This window comes from Henckelia pumila, chromosome 3 (genome assembly GCF_033568475.1).
Source record: "Henckelia pumila isolate YLH828 chromosome 3, ASM3356847v2, whole genome shotgun sequence".
Taxonomy (NCBI): Eukaryota; Viridiplantae; Streptophyta; class Magnoliopsida; order Lamiales; family Gesneriaceae; genus Henckelia; species Henckelia pumila.
The window spans coordinates 58,417,774-58,431,096 of NC_133122.1; the positions used below are offsets into that span (position 1 = coordinate 58,417,774).

A 13,323-nucleotide genomic window follows, 5' to 3' on the forward strand; every position below is an offset into this window, starting at 1 on the left:
CCTACCAAACGGGCCTAAATACATAAACCAATCAACAATACATTAAGATTGCGTAGTCCAGATAACACTAATTATTGGATATTATTGCGATATTTAATGTGTTTGGTATTTTACATATATTGTAATTAAAATATTAGATATATCAATAATATTATCTCATAATATATCATTTAATATAAAATATTTGATATATTAAATTGTATTCACAGTTTGAAATGGACTAGAATTTCAGTCAGACCATACCAGGAGTCCTTTAAAATATAAATATAAGTAGTCCTATAGTTGGCAGATACATGAATAATACAGACACACACAATACACACAACCAAACAAATTATTGTTGGTGTGATTTGTTCGTGAAACTTGCTTGTAGATCGAGTCAGAAATTTAACAACCGTATCTTATTTTCCGTTGAAAAGGTACACATTATTTATTGCTTTTAGACAATATATTTTAACGGTGATATTAGAGCGATCAAACGCTCGATCTCGCCTGTAAATTAATTTGAGGTGTTCGTTTGCTTGTCGATCACAATTAATCAGATTGTGCAGCGCATCAGGCGAGACGCCGCCACCAATACTCGATTCGTTGCTCCAAACTAACTTCAAAATTGGCCCCATATTGGAGCAATAACGAGTTTAATAATACAGGCGTTTTTCTGTTTGATTTTTTCCTTATATTTACCATTACATATAAATTATTATTTCATAAATACGTGAACATGACTTATTTAAATTATCTTAGATGTTCATGTAATCAACATAATTACTTTTTTACATAATTATCATTTTCGATCATAATTTCTCAAAATTAAAGTATAAAAATCATTACATATAAGAATGATTTCACATAAATATGATAGTTACACAGATTATATTGGCAAATATTAAAAGCATCCACCCAACATAAAATTTCTTTGTATTTTGTGATGTTTGATATGGATTTTTTTTATTTTATGTTTTCTTATCAAATTTTATAATTTAATCGGGCGGGGTATTCATTATATTATAATATCTGATTAATACTAAAAAGGAAGTAAATTAGAATAAGCTCTGTATTTGGTGCAAAACTTATAATCATATTTTTTGTTCTCACTAGATAGAACTCGTGATAATGGGAAAATAAACAATGGTGGAAGAGAGGAATTAATCATACTTCTTTTTTGGAATTCCTATTTTAAGGAAAGAAATATGCGGCCATTAAGAAATACAAAGTCTGCTTTAAATTATAACCCTTGAGATTGGACTTGCAATCGAGTGATGAGCACATGCAAGTCAGTGGGAGATGGGAAAGTTAGTGATAATATTATTGTACTAAGGAATCTTACAATAATATTGAAAAATTACAATTATTTTATATTTGTCTCTTCATGATTTATATTATCTATGAATATTTGTTGGATTTTGGTTTAATTTATAATCTGTTATTTTTGTTTGTTTGTATTTTGCCGTCTTAATCTTTTTATCGATGCGATGTCGATATAATATTAACGTGTGTGTAGTATTATTTTAAAAAAGAATCGAAATTACTGAAAATTTAAAAATACACGGTTAAGACCAAATTTTCACAATCCATAGGACCTAACTCTTCTACCCTAACTTTTAGATACTTTAGTTCATGTTTTGAATTTTTTTAGCAGTTTGATTAATTATTAACTGAAAAAATCGATTCTTAATTTGGTTCATTATGTTTAATTTTGATGTACTTGGGTTGATGAATTTAAAATAATGATTTCAAGTTGCTTGGTTTGTTTGGATAAACAAGAAGATAAATTTAAAATAATGATTTGTATATATCGAGTTAAACAATTTCAACAATAATTGTGATAGATTGTAAATAAATCATATATGAGTTACATATGAAATTCACCTTCCAAATTAATTTGATGAAATGATAATTAATTTTACCATTCAAAAAAAGAAATGATAATTAATTTTATAGGATCCAACATAATGGAATCGGATAATTTGGGAAAAATCTAGGTAAACCAAAACGTGACGAGAAAATTTTGTTGGTCAAAAGTCAAAAGTGGTTATAATGTGCATTAAATATTGCGATCTTTCCCAAAAATACAACTATGCAAATACAATAAAATTTTCTGATTATGTGCTTTAATAAATATTACACTATAAATTAAAAAAATAGAACGTGTAATCTTTCTCAAAACTAAAATTCTGTCTCTAAAAAATATAAGTAAACCATTAGATTATTATTATTATCGACTATTAATGTCAAACTTTAACCTTCAAAAAAATCATCATATATACTCATAATTATCTCAAACTTTACTCGACCCTTTTAAGAAAAAAAATTACAAATATGAATTCAACCCAAAAAACAACAAAAATCTTCGTTACATAAATTTTATTACTGAATTGTTATAATAAAATCTCAAGTCTATGGGTGATGATTTCGTGATTATTACGATTATAAATAATATAAACCAATTTTTTTGTAAAAGGATAAGAGTTGGCTCAAAATATTGACTGGTATATGACTGAGGATACCCGAAAAAGAAGGGAATATTCCGGCGAAGATCCTTGGCGGTTTGAGTTTCCTCCGCCGTATAAATACCCACAACCTCTCCGTATTTATTTCACCTCCAAACACTTTTACAACCACAAAATTGTACAATCAAAATACATTCTCTAATTCAAGAATACTCTTCCTCCTCCATTCACTCCTCTGTATTTTCATATCCCCATCTTCTTCACAAATTAAGAAGGTAATTAAATTCATAGTAACATTTTCTGAGTTTCTTTAACACTAATATTCTGGGTTTTGAGAATCGGAAGAATATTGGGTACGTATCTGTTTGCATGATGCAAATATTGATCGATTTTATGTTTTTTTATGCTTTATTTATTTATATAACATCGTCCTATTTTTGTCGGGTTGTATTCATGGGATCTTATCTTTTTTTCTTTTCTTGTTCCATGCAAAGGTGGTCACTGGTTTTTTTTTTATTATATATGTATAAACAGTCTTCGATCTGATTTCTCCGTGTTAAAATATTTGTATATACAATTTCAAGAATTAAGGTACCAATCTTTTATCTTGTTCGTTGATTTCCATGGAGGATGGGAACGAATTGAACAAATGTTGTGATTTGGAAAAATTGTATGCATATAATTTCTTGTTCATGAATCTATGGATCCGATCCAGATTTGTTTGAAGAAAATTTGGAGAAGATATGAAAATTTTTGAGAGAAAATAGGTAACAAAGGGCAAACGAACAAATCCTACTCCTTAAAAGTAGGCGATTGGTTATGCTGTATTTATCTTCTGTTACTCTGATTTTTTAATTCAATTTTTTCCCAAGATTTTGTAAAATAACTCATCCATCCATATTTATATGTTTGATATCTGCTGTTAATTTTTGTTGTGCAGAAAGAAATTAATAGAGAGAAACAATGTCGGGGGAAAACTTGAAAGTGCTGAGTGCTCTGGATGTAGCCAAGACACAATGGTACCATTTCACGGCAATCATCATTGCGGGGATGGGATTTTTCACCGATGCATACGATCTCTTCTGCATATCACTCGTCACCAAAATGCTGGGCCGCATATACTACCATGTCGACGGATCGCCTAAGCCGGGAACCCTGCCTCCTAATGTATCGGCAGCTGTTAATGGCGTTGCTCTCTGCGGGACGTTGGCAGGGCAGCTCTTCTTCGGCTGGCTCGGCGACAAATTGGGACGGAAAAGGGTCTACGGAGTCACCCTCATGCTCATGTGCCTTTGCTCCATTGCGTCGGGTCTTTCTTTCGGGAGAAGCGCGAAATCCGTGATGACTACTCTCTGCTTCTTCAGATTCTGGCTCGGTTTCGGTATTGGCGGAGACTACCCGCTTTCGGCCACCATCATGTCTGAGTATGCTAACAAGAAAACTCGGGGCGCGTTTATTGCGGCGGTGTTTGCTATGCAGGGATTTGGGATCCTCGCAGGAGGGATATTTGGTATGATTATTTCTACAGCGTTTGAGGCCAAGTTCAAGGCGCCTGCTTACGAGGTCGATCCCATAGGCTCCACGATTCCTCAGGCGGACTATGTTTGGAGGATTATTTTGATGGTTGGTGCAGTCCCTGCTTTGCTGACATTTTACTGGAGGCTGAAGATGCCGGAAACAGCCCGTTACACAGCCCTGGTGGCGAAGAACGTGAAACAGGCGGCTTCGGATATGTCTAAGGTGTTGCAGATGGATATTGAGGCCCAGCAGCAGAGTGTTGTGGTGCAGCAGCGCCCCAAGGTGGAATACGGCTTGTTTTCGAAACAATTTCTCCAACGCCATGGTTTGCACTTGCTTGGAACTACAAGCACCTGGTTTTTGCTGGACATTGCGTTTTACAGCCAGAATCTGTTCCAGAAAGACATTTTCAGTGCAATCGGATGGATCCCTGCTGCTAAAACCATGAATGCAATTCAAGAAGTTTTCACCATTGCCAGGGCTCAAACTCTGATAGCCCTGTGCAGCACGGTCCCTGGATACTGGGTGACAGTGGCGCTCATCGATGTAATCGGAAGATTCGCCATTCAGATAATCGGATTCTTCTTCATGACCGTCTTCATGTTCGCCTTGGCCTTCCCTTACCACCACTGGACTCTTCCAGAGAACCGGATCGGGTTCGTGGCCATGTACTCGCTCACCTTCTTCTTCGCCAATTTCGGTCCAAACGCAACCACATTCGTCGTGCCAGCGGAGATTTTCCCAGCAAGGCTGCGGTCCACGTGCCATGGTATATCAGCTGCATCTGGTAAACTGGGAGCCATAATCGGCGCTTTCGGATTCTTGTACCTGGCACAGAACCAGGACCCTAAAAAGGCTGATGCCGGATATCCGGCTGGAATCGGGGTCAAGAATTCGCTCATCGTACTAGGTGTTGTAAATCTTTTAGGCTTGTTGTTCACTTTCTTGGTGCCGGAATCCAAGGGAAAGTCTCTGGAGGAGATGTCCGGAGAAAACCAGGACACTAACGAGGAATCTGGTAGCAGCAGCAACAGGACAGTTCCCGTAGCATAAAATCTCCTCTCTGTTTTTTTTTTTTCCCCCTTTTTGTGTTGGATTTATATTGTTCTTGATTTCAGAATGAACCCGTAATTGCAATGAGACTCCACAATTCAGGAGGAAGCAAATGCATGCATTTCTTCTTTTTTTTTTTCTTTTTGTAGATATTATGAAATCCATTTCGGTTTTTATATGGTAGAAATATATATTTTGTTATTTTTTCAGCATTAAAATATAAAATGAACATGAAAGGGTGCGACCCTTGAAATTTTTAAAAAATTTAGTACTATATACATGATCTATCTTTTAAATACAAAGTTAATTGTGAAACCACCTCCTTTATTTTTTTTTTAAAAAAAATAACTTAGTATTATGTATATAATATTTCTATAAAATATTGATTTACTTATTCATTGATCAATGATCTTTGATGAATAAGATAAGAATAAATTTATAATTTATTTTAGGCTATAATAGATTTGACATTATGCTTTATATTGTTCCACATATTTTTTTGAAAAAAAAAAACGAAAAACCTTTTGATTTGAATGTGTTAAACGAAAATAGCTTTAGTTTGCTAAGTTTTATCCATCTGATTTCTCTTTGATGGAGTTAATACATCCTACAACTAATTTGATAACTTTATTTTTGGCATGCGACGTAGCAATTAGTCTTTTAAAATTGCTTGTAAAATAATGATTAATCAAATAAACATCAATTATATCATTTGATATATATATATATTTAATTTTAAATTTAGCATTATTAATATCCATTATAAATGTAAAGAGTGTTTTTAGCAATGAAAATCATAAAAAAAATCAATTCGTAATAGGTTGGGAGATGATATATTATTAAATGATTGTTTGATACCACATATTGAGCGATGTGTATTTGAGACAGTTGATAATGAGCTATTATTCGCATTTTCAAATTATGAAATTATATCGATATGTGTTAGAGAAAAAAAAAGAAGTTAATATATGACATTTATTATACGTTGTGTTATATTAATTTTTTAAGATTTTGAATTTGCCTCTCCTGATTGAAATCCTGGGTGCGTCACTGATGATGATAATTAATAACAAATGCATAAAAACTACAATTCATAAAGAAATATTATTGCTGTGAATAAAAATAATAATAAGAGTAATAAGTAACACATCCACCAACCAAATGTTTGATTACAAAAATGATGTTAAATTAATCGCACCAAATTAAAATTAATTATTTCAGCTATTATCCAAAAAACTGAATGTCGAAAAAAATTAAAAATTGTAAGTTTTATTTTTTAAAATTATCATATAAACTGAATTTAATAGAAATTAATACATTATTAAAAAAACCCATTTATTTGGTTTGACTTATTTCTTTAGACAAATAATCTAACAATAAATCTTAATTTCCCTAAAATTATTTCATTACTTTTGTTGATTTTTTCAATGTATTTATTTTAAATATTTATAACAATAATATTATAAATTTATTTCACATTATTTTTTTTAAATGTATTATTTATTGTTATTGGTATTACTAATATGATCATTCTTAGTTTATTTCTTTTAAATAGTAATAATTTATTTGATTTATTTAACATTCATGTAAATAAATTTCATATATTTCATTCATACATTAAAATATTATACTTTAAGAATTTTTTTTTAAAAATTGAATCTATCTTTAAGAAACCCCGGTCACTTGGGAATTATATATATTTTAATGTATTATTTAATTTAATTTAAATTTTTTGTTTGAAATCATTTAATTTAATTTATTAATTAACAAACCAAAGTTACCCTTTTTATCAAAATTTGAAATTAGGGGTTTTACCTTCTAAACGACGACGTTCCTCGAGCACCCCGTTTCATGGTTTCTTGATCGCGCTGGGCAGGAACACAAAAACGAGGAAGAAACAGTAATACAACGTTGATCGGAGCCCATTGAATCTCGTAGCAACATGGATTCTGAAGGTAAATCAACCATTTCAGCAACCCTTTTCATATGTATATTTCAATCGCATCATTTGGTCTCGCATCTTTCGTTTCCTTTTTTGACCAATTTTCACAGGACAACGAACTACTTCAAACCCTTCTGCGATGCTGACTGCACTTTTATGCAAGAGGGCCAAACTGCATGAAGAACTTCGGAATATAGAGAAACAGGTGAAATAATGGTTCCTTTTTTTGGTATTTTTGTATGGTTGTACTTTATGTGATCATAAATTTCTTTAATTTTTTTTCTTGGATGTGATTCTGTAGGTATATGATATGGAGACGATTTATTTACAGGATCCAAGCCAATGTGGCAATGTTTTGAAAGGTTTTGAAGGGTTTTTGTCATCCTCCAAGAATACTGCTCTGTAATGTTTTCTTGGCATGCTTACCTTTCTTTGACTCCTAGTTTTTATTCAGAAATATGCTGAAAAATGGATGAGTGTGTGAAATAATACACCACCTTGTGCATTAAAAGATAAGTTGACTAAAAACTAAAGCTCGTTTGGCACCAATCAATGCTTCTCGAGTGTGTCTAGGATTCGATTCCATTCAGCTCTTTTCATGTTTTAAAGTTTCTTTTATGTGTTCATTTCAGGTGACTTGCTTTTCTTGCATGTTATATACAGTGGTGTTCTTTACTACCTCCTAATTAACATTTACATTGCAGCTTGAAACGATCCCGGAAGTTTCAGCCTGAAGATAGGCTCTTTTCGTTATCTTCAGTCACTTCACCAGCTGTATGCCTTTTGCTTGTCTCAATCTTTTTCCCTAATGTATTCACAATATTATTTTCTTATGGCTAAATCAACTAATGTGTGCTTGATTGTTATTGGAAACCTGCGATTCATTTTTCTTGCATATGCTGGCTTTGCGGATACTTGAATGGATGATGATTTACACAAATTGCGGATACTTTGAGATTGGCTACCACCAGTGTCTTTTTGATTCCTTATTTTATATTTTAATTTGCATGTGTTAATTCGATTTTGGTTGTGGTCATTGAAGCCGTATTTTCTGTTCTCAGACAGCTTCATATATGTATTGCATGGAAGTATAGTTTGTAAAAAGAGTTGTGGTGGGACTTGGTGCTATTCATTTTCTTGAAAAGTAGTCATCTTGATGTGATATGAGTTTCCCTATTCACTTTGTGTATCAGGCCGAAGAAGTTGCACGGGACGGTGGTATAGCAGCTAATGGACCGTAAGTTTTCCTTTTTCTCATAGCTAGTCAGTCTATCCTCAGTTTTGATATATTTAGTGACTTCGTATATTAATCTGTTGAGGATCCATCTCACCTAAAAACTACATTTTAAAAGCGATATCTATATCATGGGCTCGATACATTTGATAGGGGAAAACCAAAGAAAGGTAGAGGACCAAGAGAGGCAAAGAAAAGGCAATCAAGCGAAGTTGACTGTGACTATGAAGATGATGCTGATTTGATGTAGCCCTCATTTCTTTTTTCGACTGGAGTTTGTGCATTTTCAGCTATAGAAGGTTTTTGGTGGTTGTGAAACAGATATAATTTGCAGAAAATTATCTTGTTTCGAACAATATCTAAACCATCTGGCATGTATATATAGAACTAATTTCTGTTTCTGGTGCAAAGTTCATTTACCTTTTCAAACCTATCCATTATTTCCGGATTATTCGTCTTCAGTAAAAAAACGATATACAAGCTAACATGACGGAATGATAGTTTGCCACCACGCTGTCTCCAAATTTTGTCTATTTTACATCTTCTATGGAGATTTCAGCCATGTTTTTTATATATCTATCAATGTTTGTTACATATTCGCTGTTTCTCTGAGTCGGAAAATCAATCATTATTTCTTTTAGCCTGAGCATGAGGAATGCTTATGATATAGATCTAGGATGATGGTCGACCGTGGATGGAAGCATATTATTTTCTCCGAGTCTGAGCAATACCACTCTTGTTCAATTCGTGGATCTTTTATTCCTTAAATAGTTGGCTAATATACTGACTGACATGTGATTGTAGTTGCTGGTTGCATTTGTAGCATAGAAATTCTTGAGTTTTGAGTCCAAATAGACTCACCGCTGAACGCTCGTTTTCGTGATGGAACTTATATCGTTTTTAACTAAGTGAGATTAACTCTCATAACAACTTGGATCGACTATTTACGTAAAGTAAAGATAGATACAAAATAGTTATTATAAGAGCTCATTGCATAATTGCGTTCGCACGAGTGTGGAGCCAGAGTCTTCACGCTCGAGTGTGACTAAGTGGGATCGAGTGTGACTAAGTGGGATTATAGTGGTGAAACGAAGTAGCTAGCTAATGATGGAAGTGGGTAGGCGGCACTCTTTGGTTTTAGTCGTTTAAGATGGTATCTTTATCAATTCGCACACCAAGAAAAAAATATTAATAATCCCCCTTTGGTAAAGCTTTACATAAAGTGAAAAATTTGTTCGCATCATCAAATTATTAAGCTAATAAAGTACTAACTAAATAGACAAGTGACATAATTACCATTTGACTTGCTACCTTTTACACAATTTTTTATTATTATATATGCTAGGCAGATCATTTTCCAACAAGTCACTAGTGTCTGAAAATTGAAATTATGATTACCAAACATGAATTAAGTCGAATTGTCACGTGATTAATGAAATTTTATAAAAGTAGTATATCATATTAAAGGCTGCATAATATTATAAATAAGATATCTTTTTTTTTGATTTGGGTTCATTAAAATACTGATTAATATGGATCGAGGTGATGCCTCATCTTAATTAGTGCTTCAAGAAAATGACCCTTTTTTGATCTATTCATAGAAGTGTCGATTTACTCTCGCACCACTTAGTTAGTATCCATAAACACTAAATTTGTTTATAACAATTAATCAAAGTAATTAGGGATAAAATTAAATTCCTTCGCTGAGATTTCTTGAAATAAATTTATGATTTTTTTCCCTTGAATATTTAATTTTAATCAATAAATATTATGAAAATGTTGGTGATTATTTATATTTTATGTATATGACATGTGATCAAGAATAAGTGGACAAAGTCTTGAGGGGTATATGAGTTGGTTAGATTGAAGAATGTTTGGTAAATGATCAAGAATTTGATTTTCTTTACCAATAATTTTTCGAACAAACATATCGTACAAAGTTTGTGTAATACGATTTAACAGCTAATGTGGTTTTATAAACTATATAATTGAGAATATACTAGGAAATAAAAGAATTAGTGAACGAATAGTGTATAGTACTAGTTTCTATCCATTTTCTCTTTTTTATTTTTTTTTAATAATTTCAAGGTTCATGCATGAGATATGATTCAAGGTTCAACGGGGAAACATGCCTTTTTCGATGGTAAAATCAATGCATCTCTTATTGATTTAGTATAGTGGCAGTGATGGTGCATCATTTTTGGATATTAATAATATAAACGAAATTTAATGAAATCAAACATATAGTATATATTACTTTTTGTAGCCAACTGCAACCGTGCGAAGCTTATACTTCAAGCAACAATTGTTTCTATAAGAGATTAGAGAAATAGTTTAAACGTGGTATTTGAGTTGTTGCACTGTCAATCAATTATTATTATTATTTTTATAAATTAACAAGTTGATTGGTTTTAAATTTATCTGATCGGAATTAAGTTGGTTACACAAAGTATTAATTAGAAATGACCATATTGTTTTTTATGAATAATAATTATCCATGTTAAAAGATCAATCGAGACATGAAATTTAAATTATTCTATATTTGACTTATATTTGTGTCACTCATCACTACTCGCTAGCTATAACATTTTGCAAACAAAACAAACCATCAATACTACAACTTTTATCGTTTTCTATCGGGTCTTGTGGTTATAAAATGATATTTTTAGATCGATATTGATGAAGTTAATTGACTTGAGTTGTGCGTAGTTGTAAAATGATATTTTTTCTTTATAAAATGCATTATAATTTATTTTATTTTATTTTTGGTTAGTGGTATTAGTTATTCCTTGATCAATTGTAAGCAGCCGCGAAAATATTCATAAATATAGATATCTTTGAGACTTTTGACAATATCCCATAAAGAGCACCTCTTCAAAGTTGAGAGGAGTGGACTATTAATTAAATGATTTAAAAACATCTCCAATGGTATGCCAATTTATATTTTAGTTATAACTCTAGACATACAAATTATTTTTTTATTAATATTTTTTTAATTTCTTCATGTAAATATTGATTAAAGTAATATTATTTGAGTATATTAATGTTTTTCAGATTTTAATTTGTGATATTTGAAAGAGTGAATGAGAGCCAAAAGAGAGTTTTATTTTTCAGACAGATAAAATATAAAATTATTTCCAAGCATGAGACTGAGTGACCCATTCCACCACTCTCGACTCTCGAGCATCCTTTTGTTTACTTTGGACGAACATTCTTAAAAATTATTTTTATATGAATTACGTTAATAAATTTTAAGTTTTACAAATATTTATCTATAAATAGGATTTAAAATTTTTTACTACTTACTTATATTTCACGTACATATTTGATATTTCGAATATAATTCTGTACTTTATATCAAGTGATCACAAACCTTTATATTAAAAGAATTTGGTGTAACTTTGTGACACCAATTAATTTCCCCTTTAAAAAAAATCACACACTATCCCTTACAAAATATATAACACAGTGTAGTCGCCTTATTGTTATCCCAAATAGTGATTTAATGGAGAAATATGTTTTTTGGTCCATTAACTTGTTCATATTTTGGTTTTAATTTGTCCATTATAACTTTTAAAAATTTAGTTTTGACGTGTGCAGTTGGCCACCAAAATCACTGAAAATTAAAAGTTATTGTACCAAAATCAAAATTTGAAAAATTAATTGAACAATACCAAAACATGAACAAGTTAATGGACCAAATTTTTTTTTTCTAATTTAAAATATAACAAAATAATCGATAATCCTATTTTTAAAAATAAAAAATAAAAATAAAGATCAATCATATAAGCATGCAACACGTGCGTGGGACACTAATATATTATTATAGCCTTTTCATTTAATTAAACTTATTATTAATTAATTGATTTAATTTCATATAAGAAGTGATATAACTAAAAAAGATTTAAATAAACGACTTACTAATTTCTTTTTCAGGCAATTCAATTAATTAAAATTAAATTTTACTATCCCTTCCAGAATATGTGTTTTTGTTTCTCTTGAAAAACATTTTAAACTCCCAACAGATGCTTCTTTCTTAATTTCTAAGAAAATAAATTTTCTACATATTTTCAAAAAGAAAAAGAAAAAGGAAATTGTTTATTGCATATGCAAGGACAAAAACAAAACAAAAATAATGTTATGTTAATCGCCTCCATAATTGACTGATATTAGATCAGCCTATATGATTACCAAAATGGAGTCTCCCAAAGCCATGACATGCTTTGAGTAGATGTGTCAAAATGCACTATGAGGTGGGTGTTGATCCCGGTGCGACATCACGAGATAGAAATTATGGAAATTAAAAAATAAATAGACACCAAGATTTACGTGAAAAACCCCCAAAAATTATTAGGATAAAAACCACGGACAAGACCAAAAGATTCCACTATAATATTTGGAGAATTACAACCTCTCTCTGTGTTTCGAAAGAAACACTCACTCTCTTAATACAGGAGAAAATCTATCTCACAAATATATATAGAAATATAGGAGATGAAATACACTCAAGAACAGAAGAATGCTTGAGGCTGGGATGATTCTGAAATGCCGAGGGAAGAGCTCTATTTATAGAGCTGATCCCTCGTCTGAACATGCAATTTGAACACAAGCAGCAAATTCAAGAATGAATTTGCCACATTTATTGCACCTGCCAAGTTAGACTTTTCAAACAACATGTGCACATTTGCCTACATTTCTTCCACTTGGAGATTTGATTGAGAATCAAACACATCTCCACGCATCCTTTCAATCTTGTCATTCCCACTGCTTACGTTCCTGCGAGGCCACTTGAGGATCTACACCATTCAAACTTCTCCGTGTTCACTGGCTTGGTCAGAATATCAGCAATGTTATCTTTCGTATGGATTTTCTGCATATCCACACTTTCTTCCTCTACTACCTCTCGTATAAGTGAAATTGAACTCCAATGTGTTTAGTCCTAGAATGAAAGGCTGGATTTTTTGCAATGTGCAAGGTACTCTGACTATCACAAAACAAAGGAATCTTTTCTTGTTTGTGCCCAAGCTCCTCCGATAACCTTTTAATCCATATTGCCTCCTTGCAAGCTTGAGTAGCTGCCATGTATTCTGCCTCCGTTATAGATAACGCCACAACTGTTTGCAGTT

The 13,323-nt window shown here is 31.8% G+C and overlaps 2 protein-coding genes across 3 annotated transcripts; both read left to right on the forward strand.

Moving 5' to 3' along the window:
* The first annotated feature begins 2,567 nt into the window (after positions 1-2,567).
* LOC140887764 (inorganic phosphate transporter 1-4-like) lies at positions 2,568-5,156 on the forward strand. 2 transcript variants are annotated; one of them, XM_073295223.1, is made up of 2 exons: positions 2,568-2,803; positions 3,391-5,156. In XM_073295223.1, the coding sequence occupies exon 2, from the start codon at positions 3,414-3,416 to the stop codon at positions 5,019-5,021; it is 1,608 nt and encodes a 535-aa protein (XP_073151324.1). In that variant the 5' UTR covers positions 2,568-2,803; positions 3,391-3,413; the 3' UTR covers positions 5,022-5,156. The 2 variants fall into 2 exon arrangements, with proteins under 2 accessions (XP_073151324.1, XP_073151322.1); XM_073295221.1 differs by having other exon boundaries at positions 2,569-2,725.
* Positions 5,157-6,835: 1,679 nt separating this feature from the next.
* LOC140892633 (uncharacterized) lies at positions 6,836-8,607 on the forward strand. Its single transcript, XM_073301577.1, has 6 exons — positions 6,836-6,976; positions 7,074-7,168; positions 7,265-7,365; positions 7,668-7,737; positions 8,157-8,200; positions 8,351-8,607. Exons 1-6 carry the CDS (start codon positions 6,964-6,966, stop codon positions 8,445-8,447), a joined length of 420 nt encoding a protein of 139 aa, XP_073157678.1. The 5' UTR covers positions 6,836-6,963; the 3' UTR covers positions 8,448-8,607.
* Positions 8,608-13,323: the final 4,716 nt, after the last annotated feature.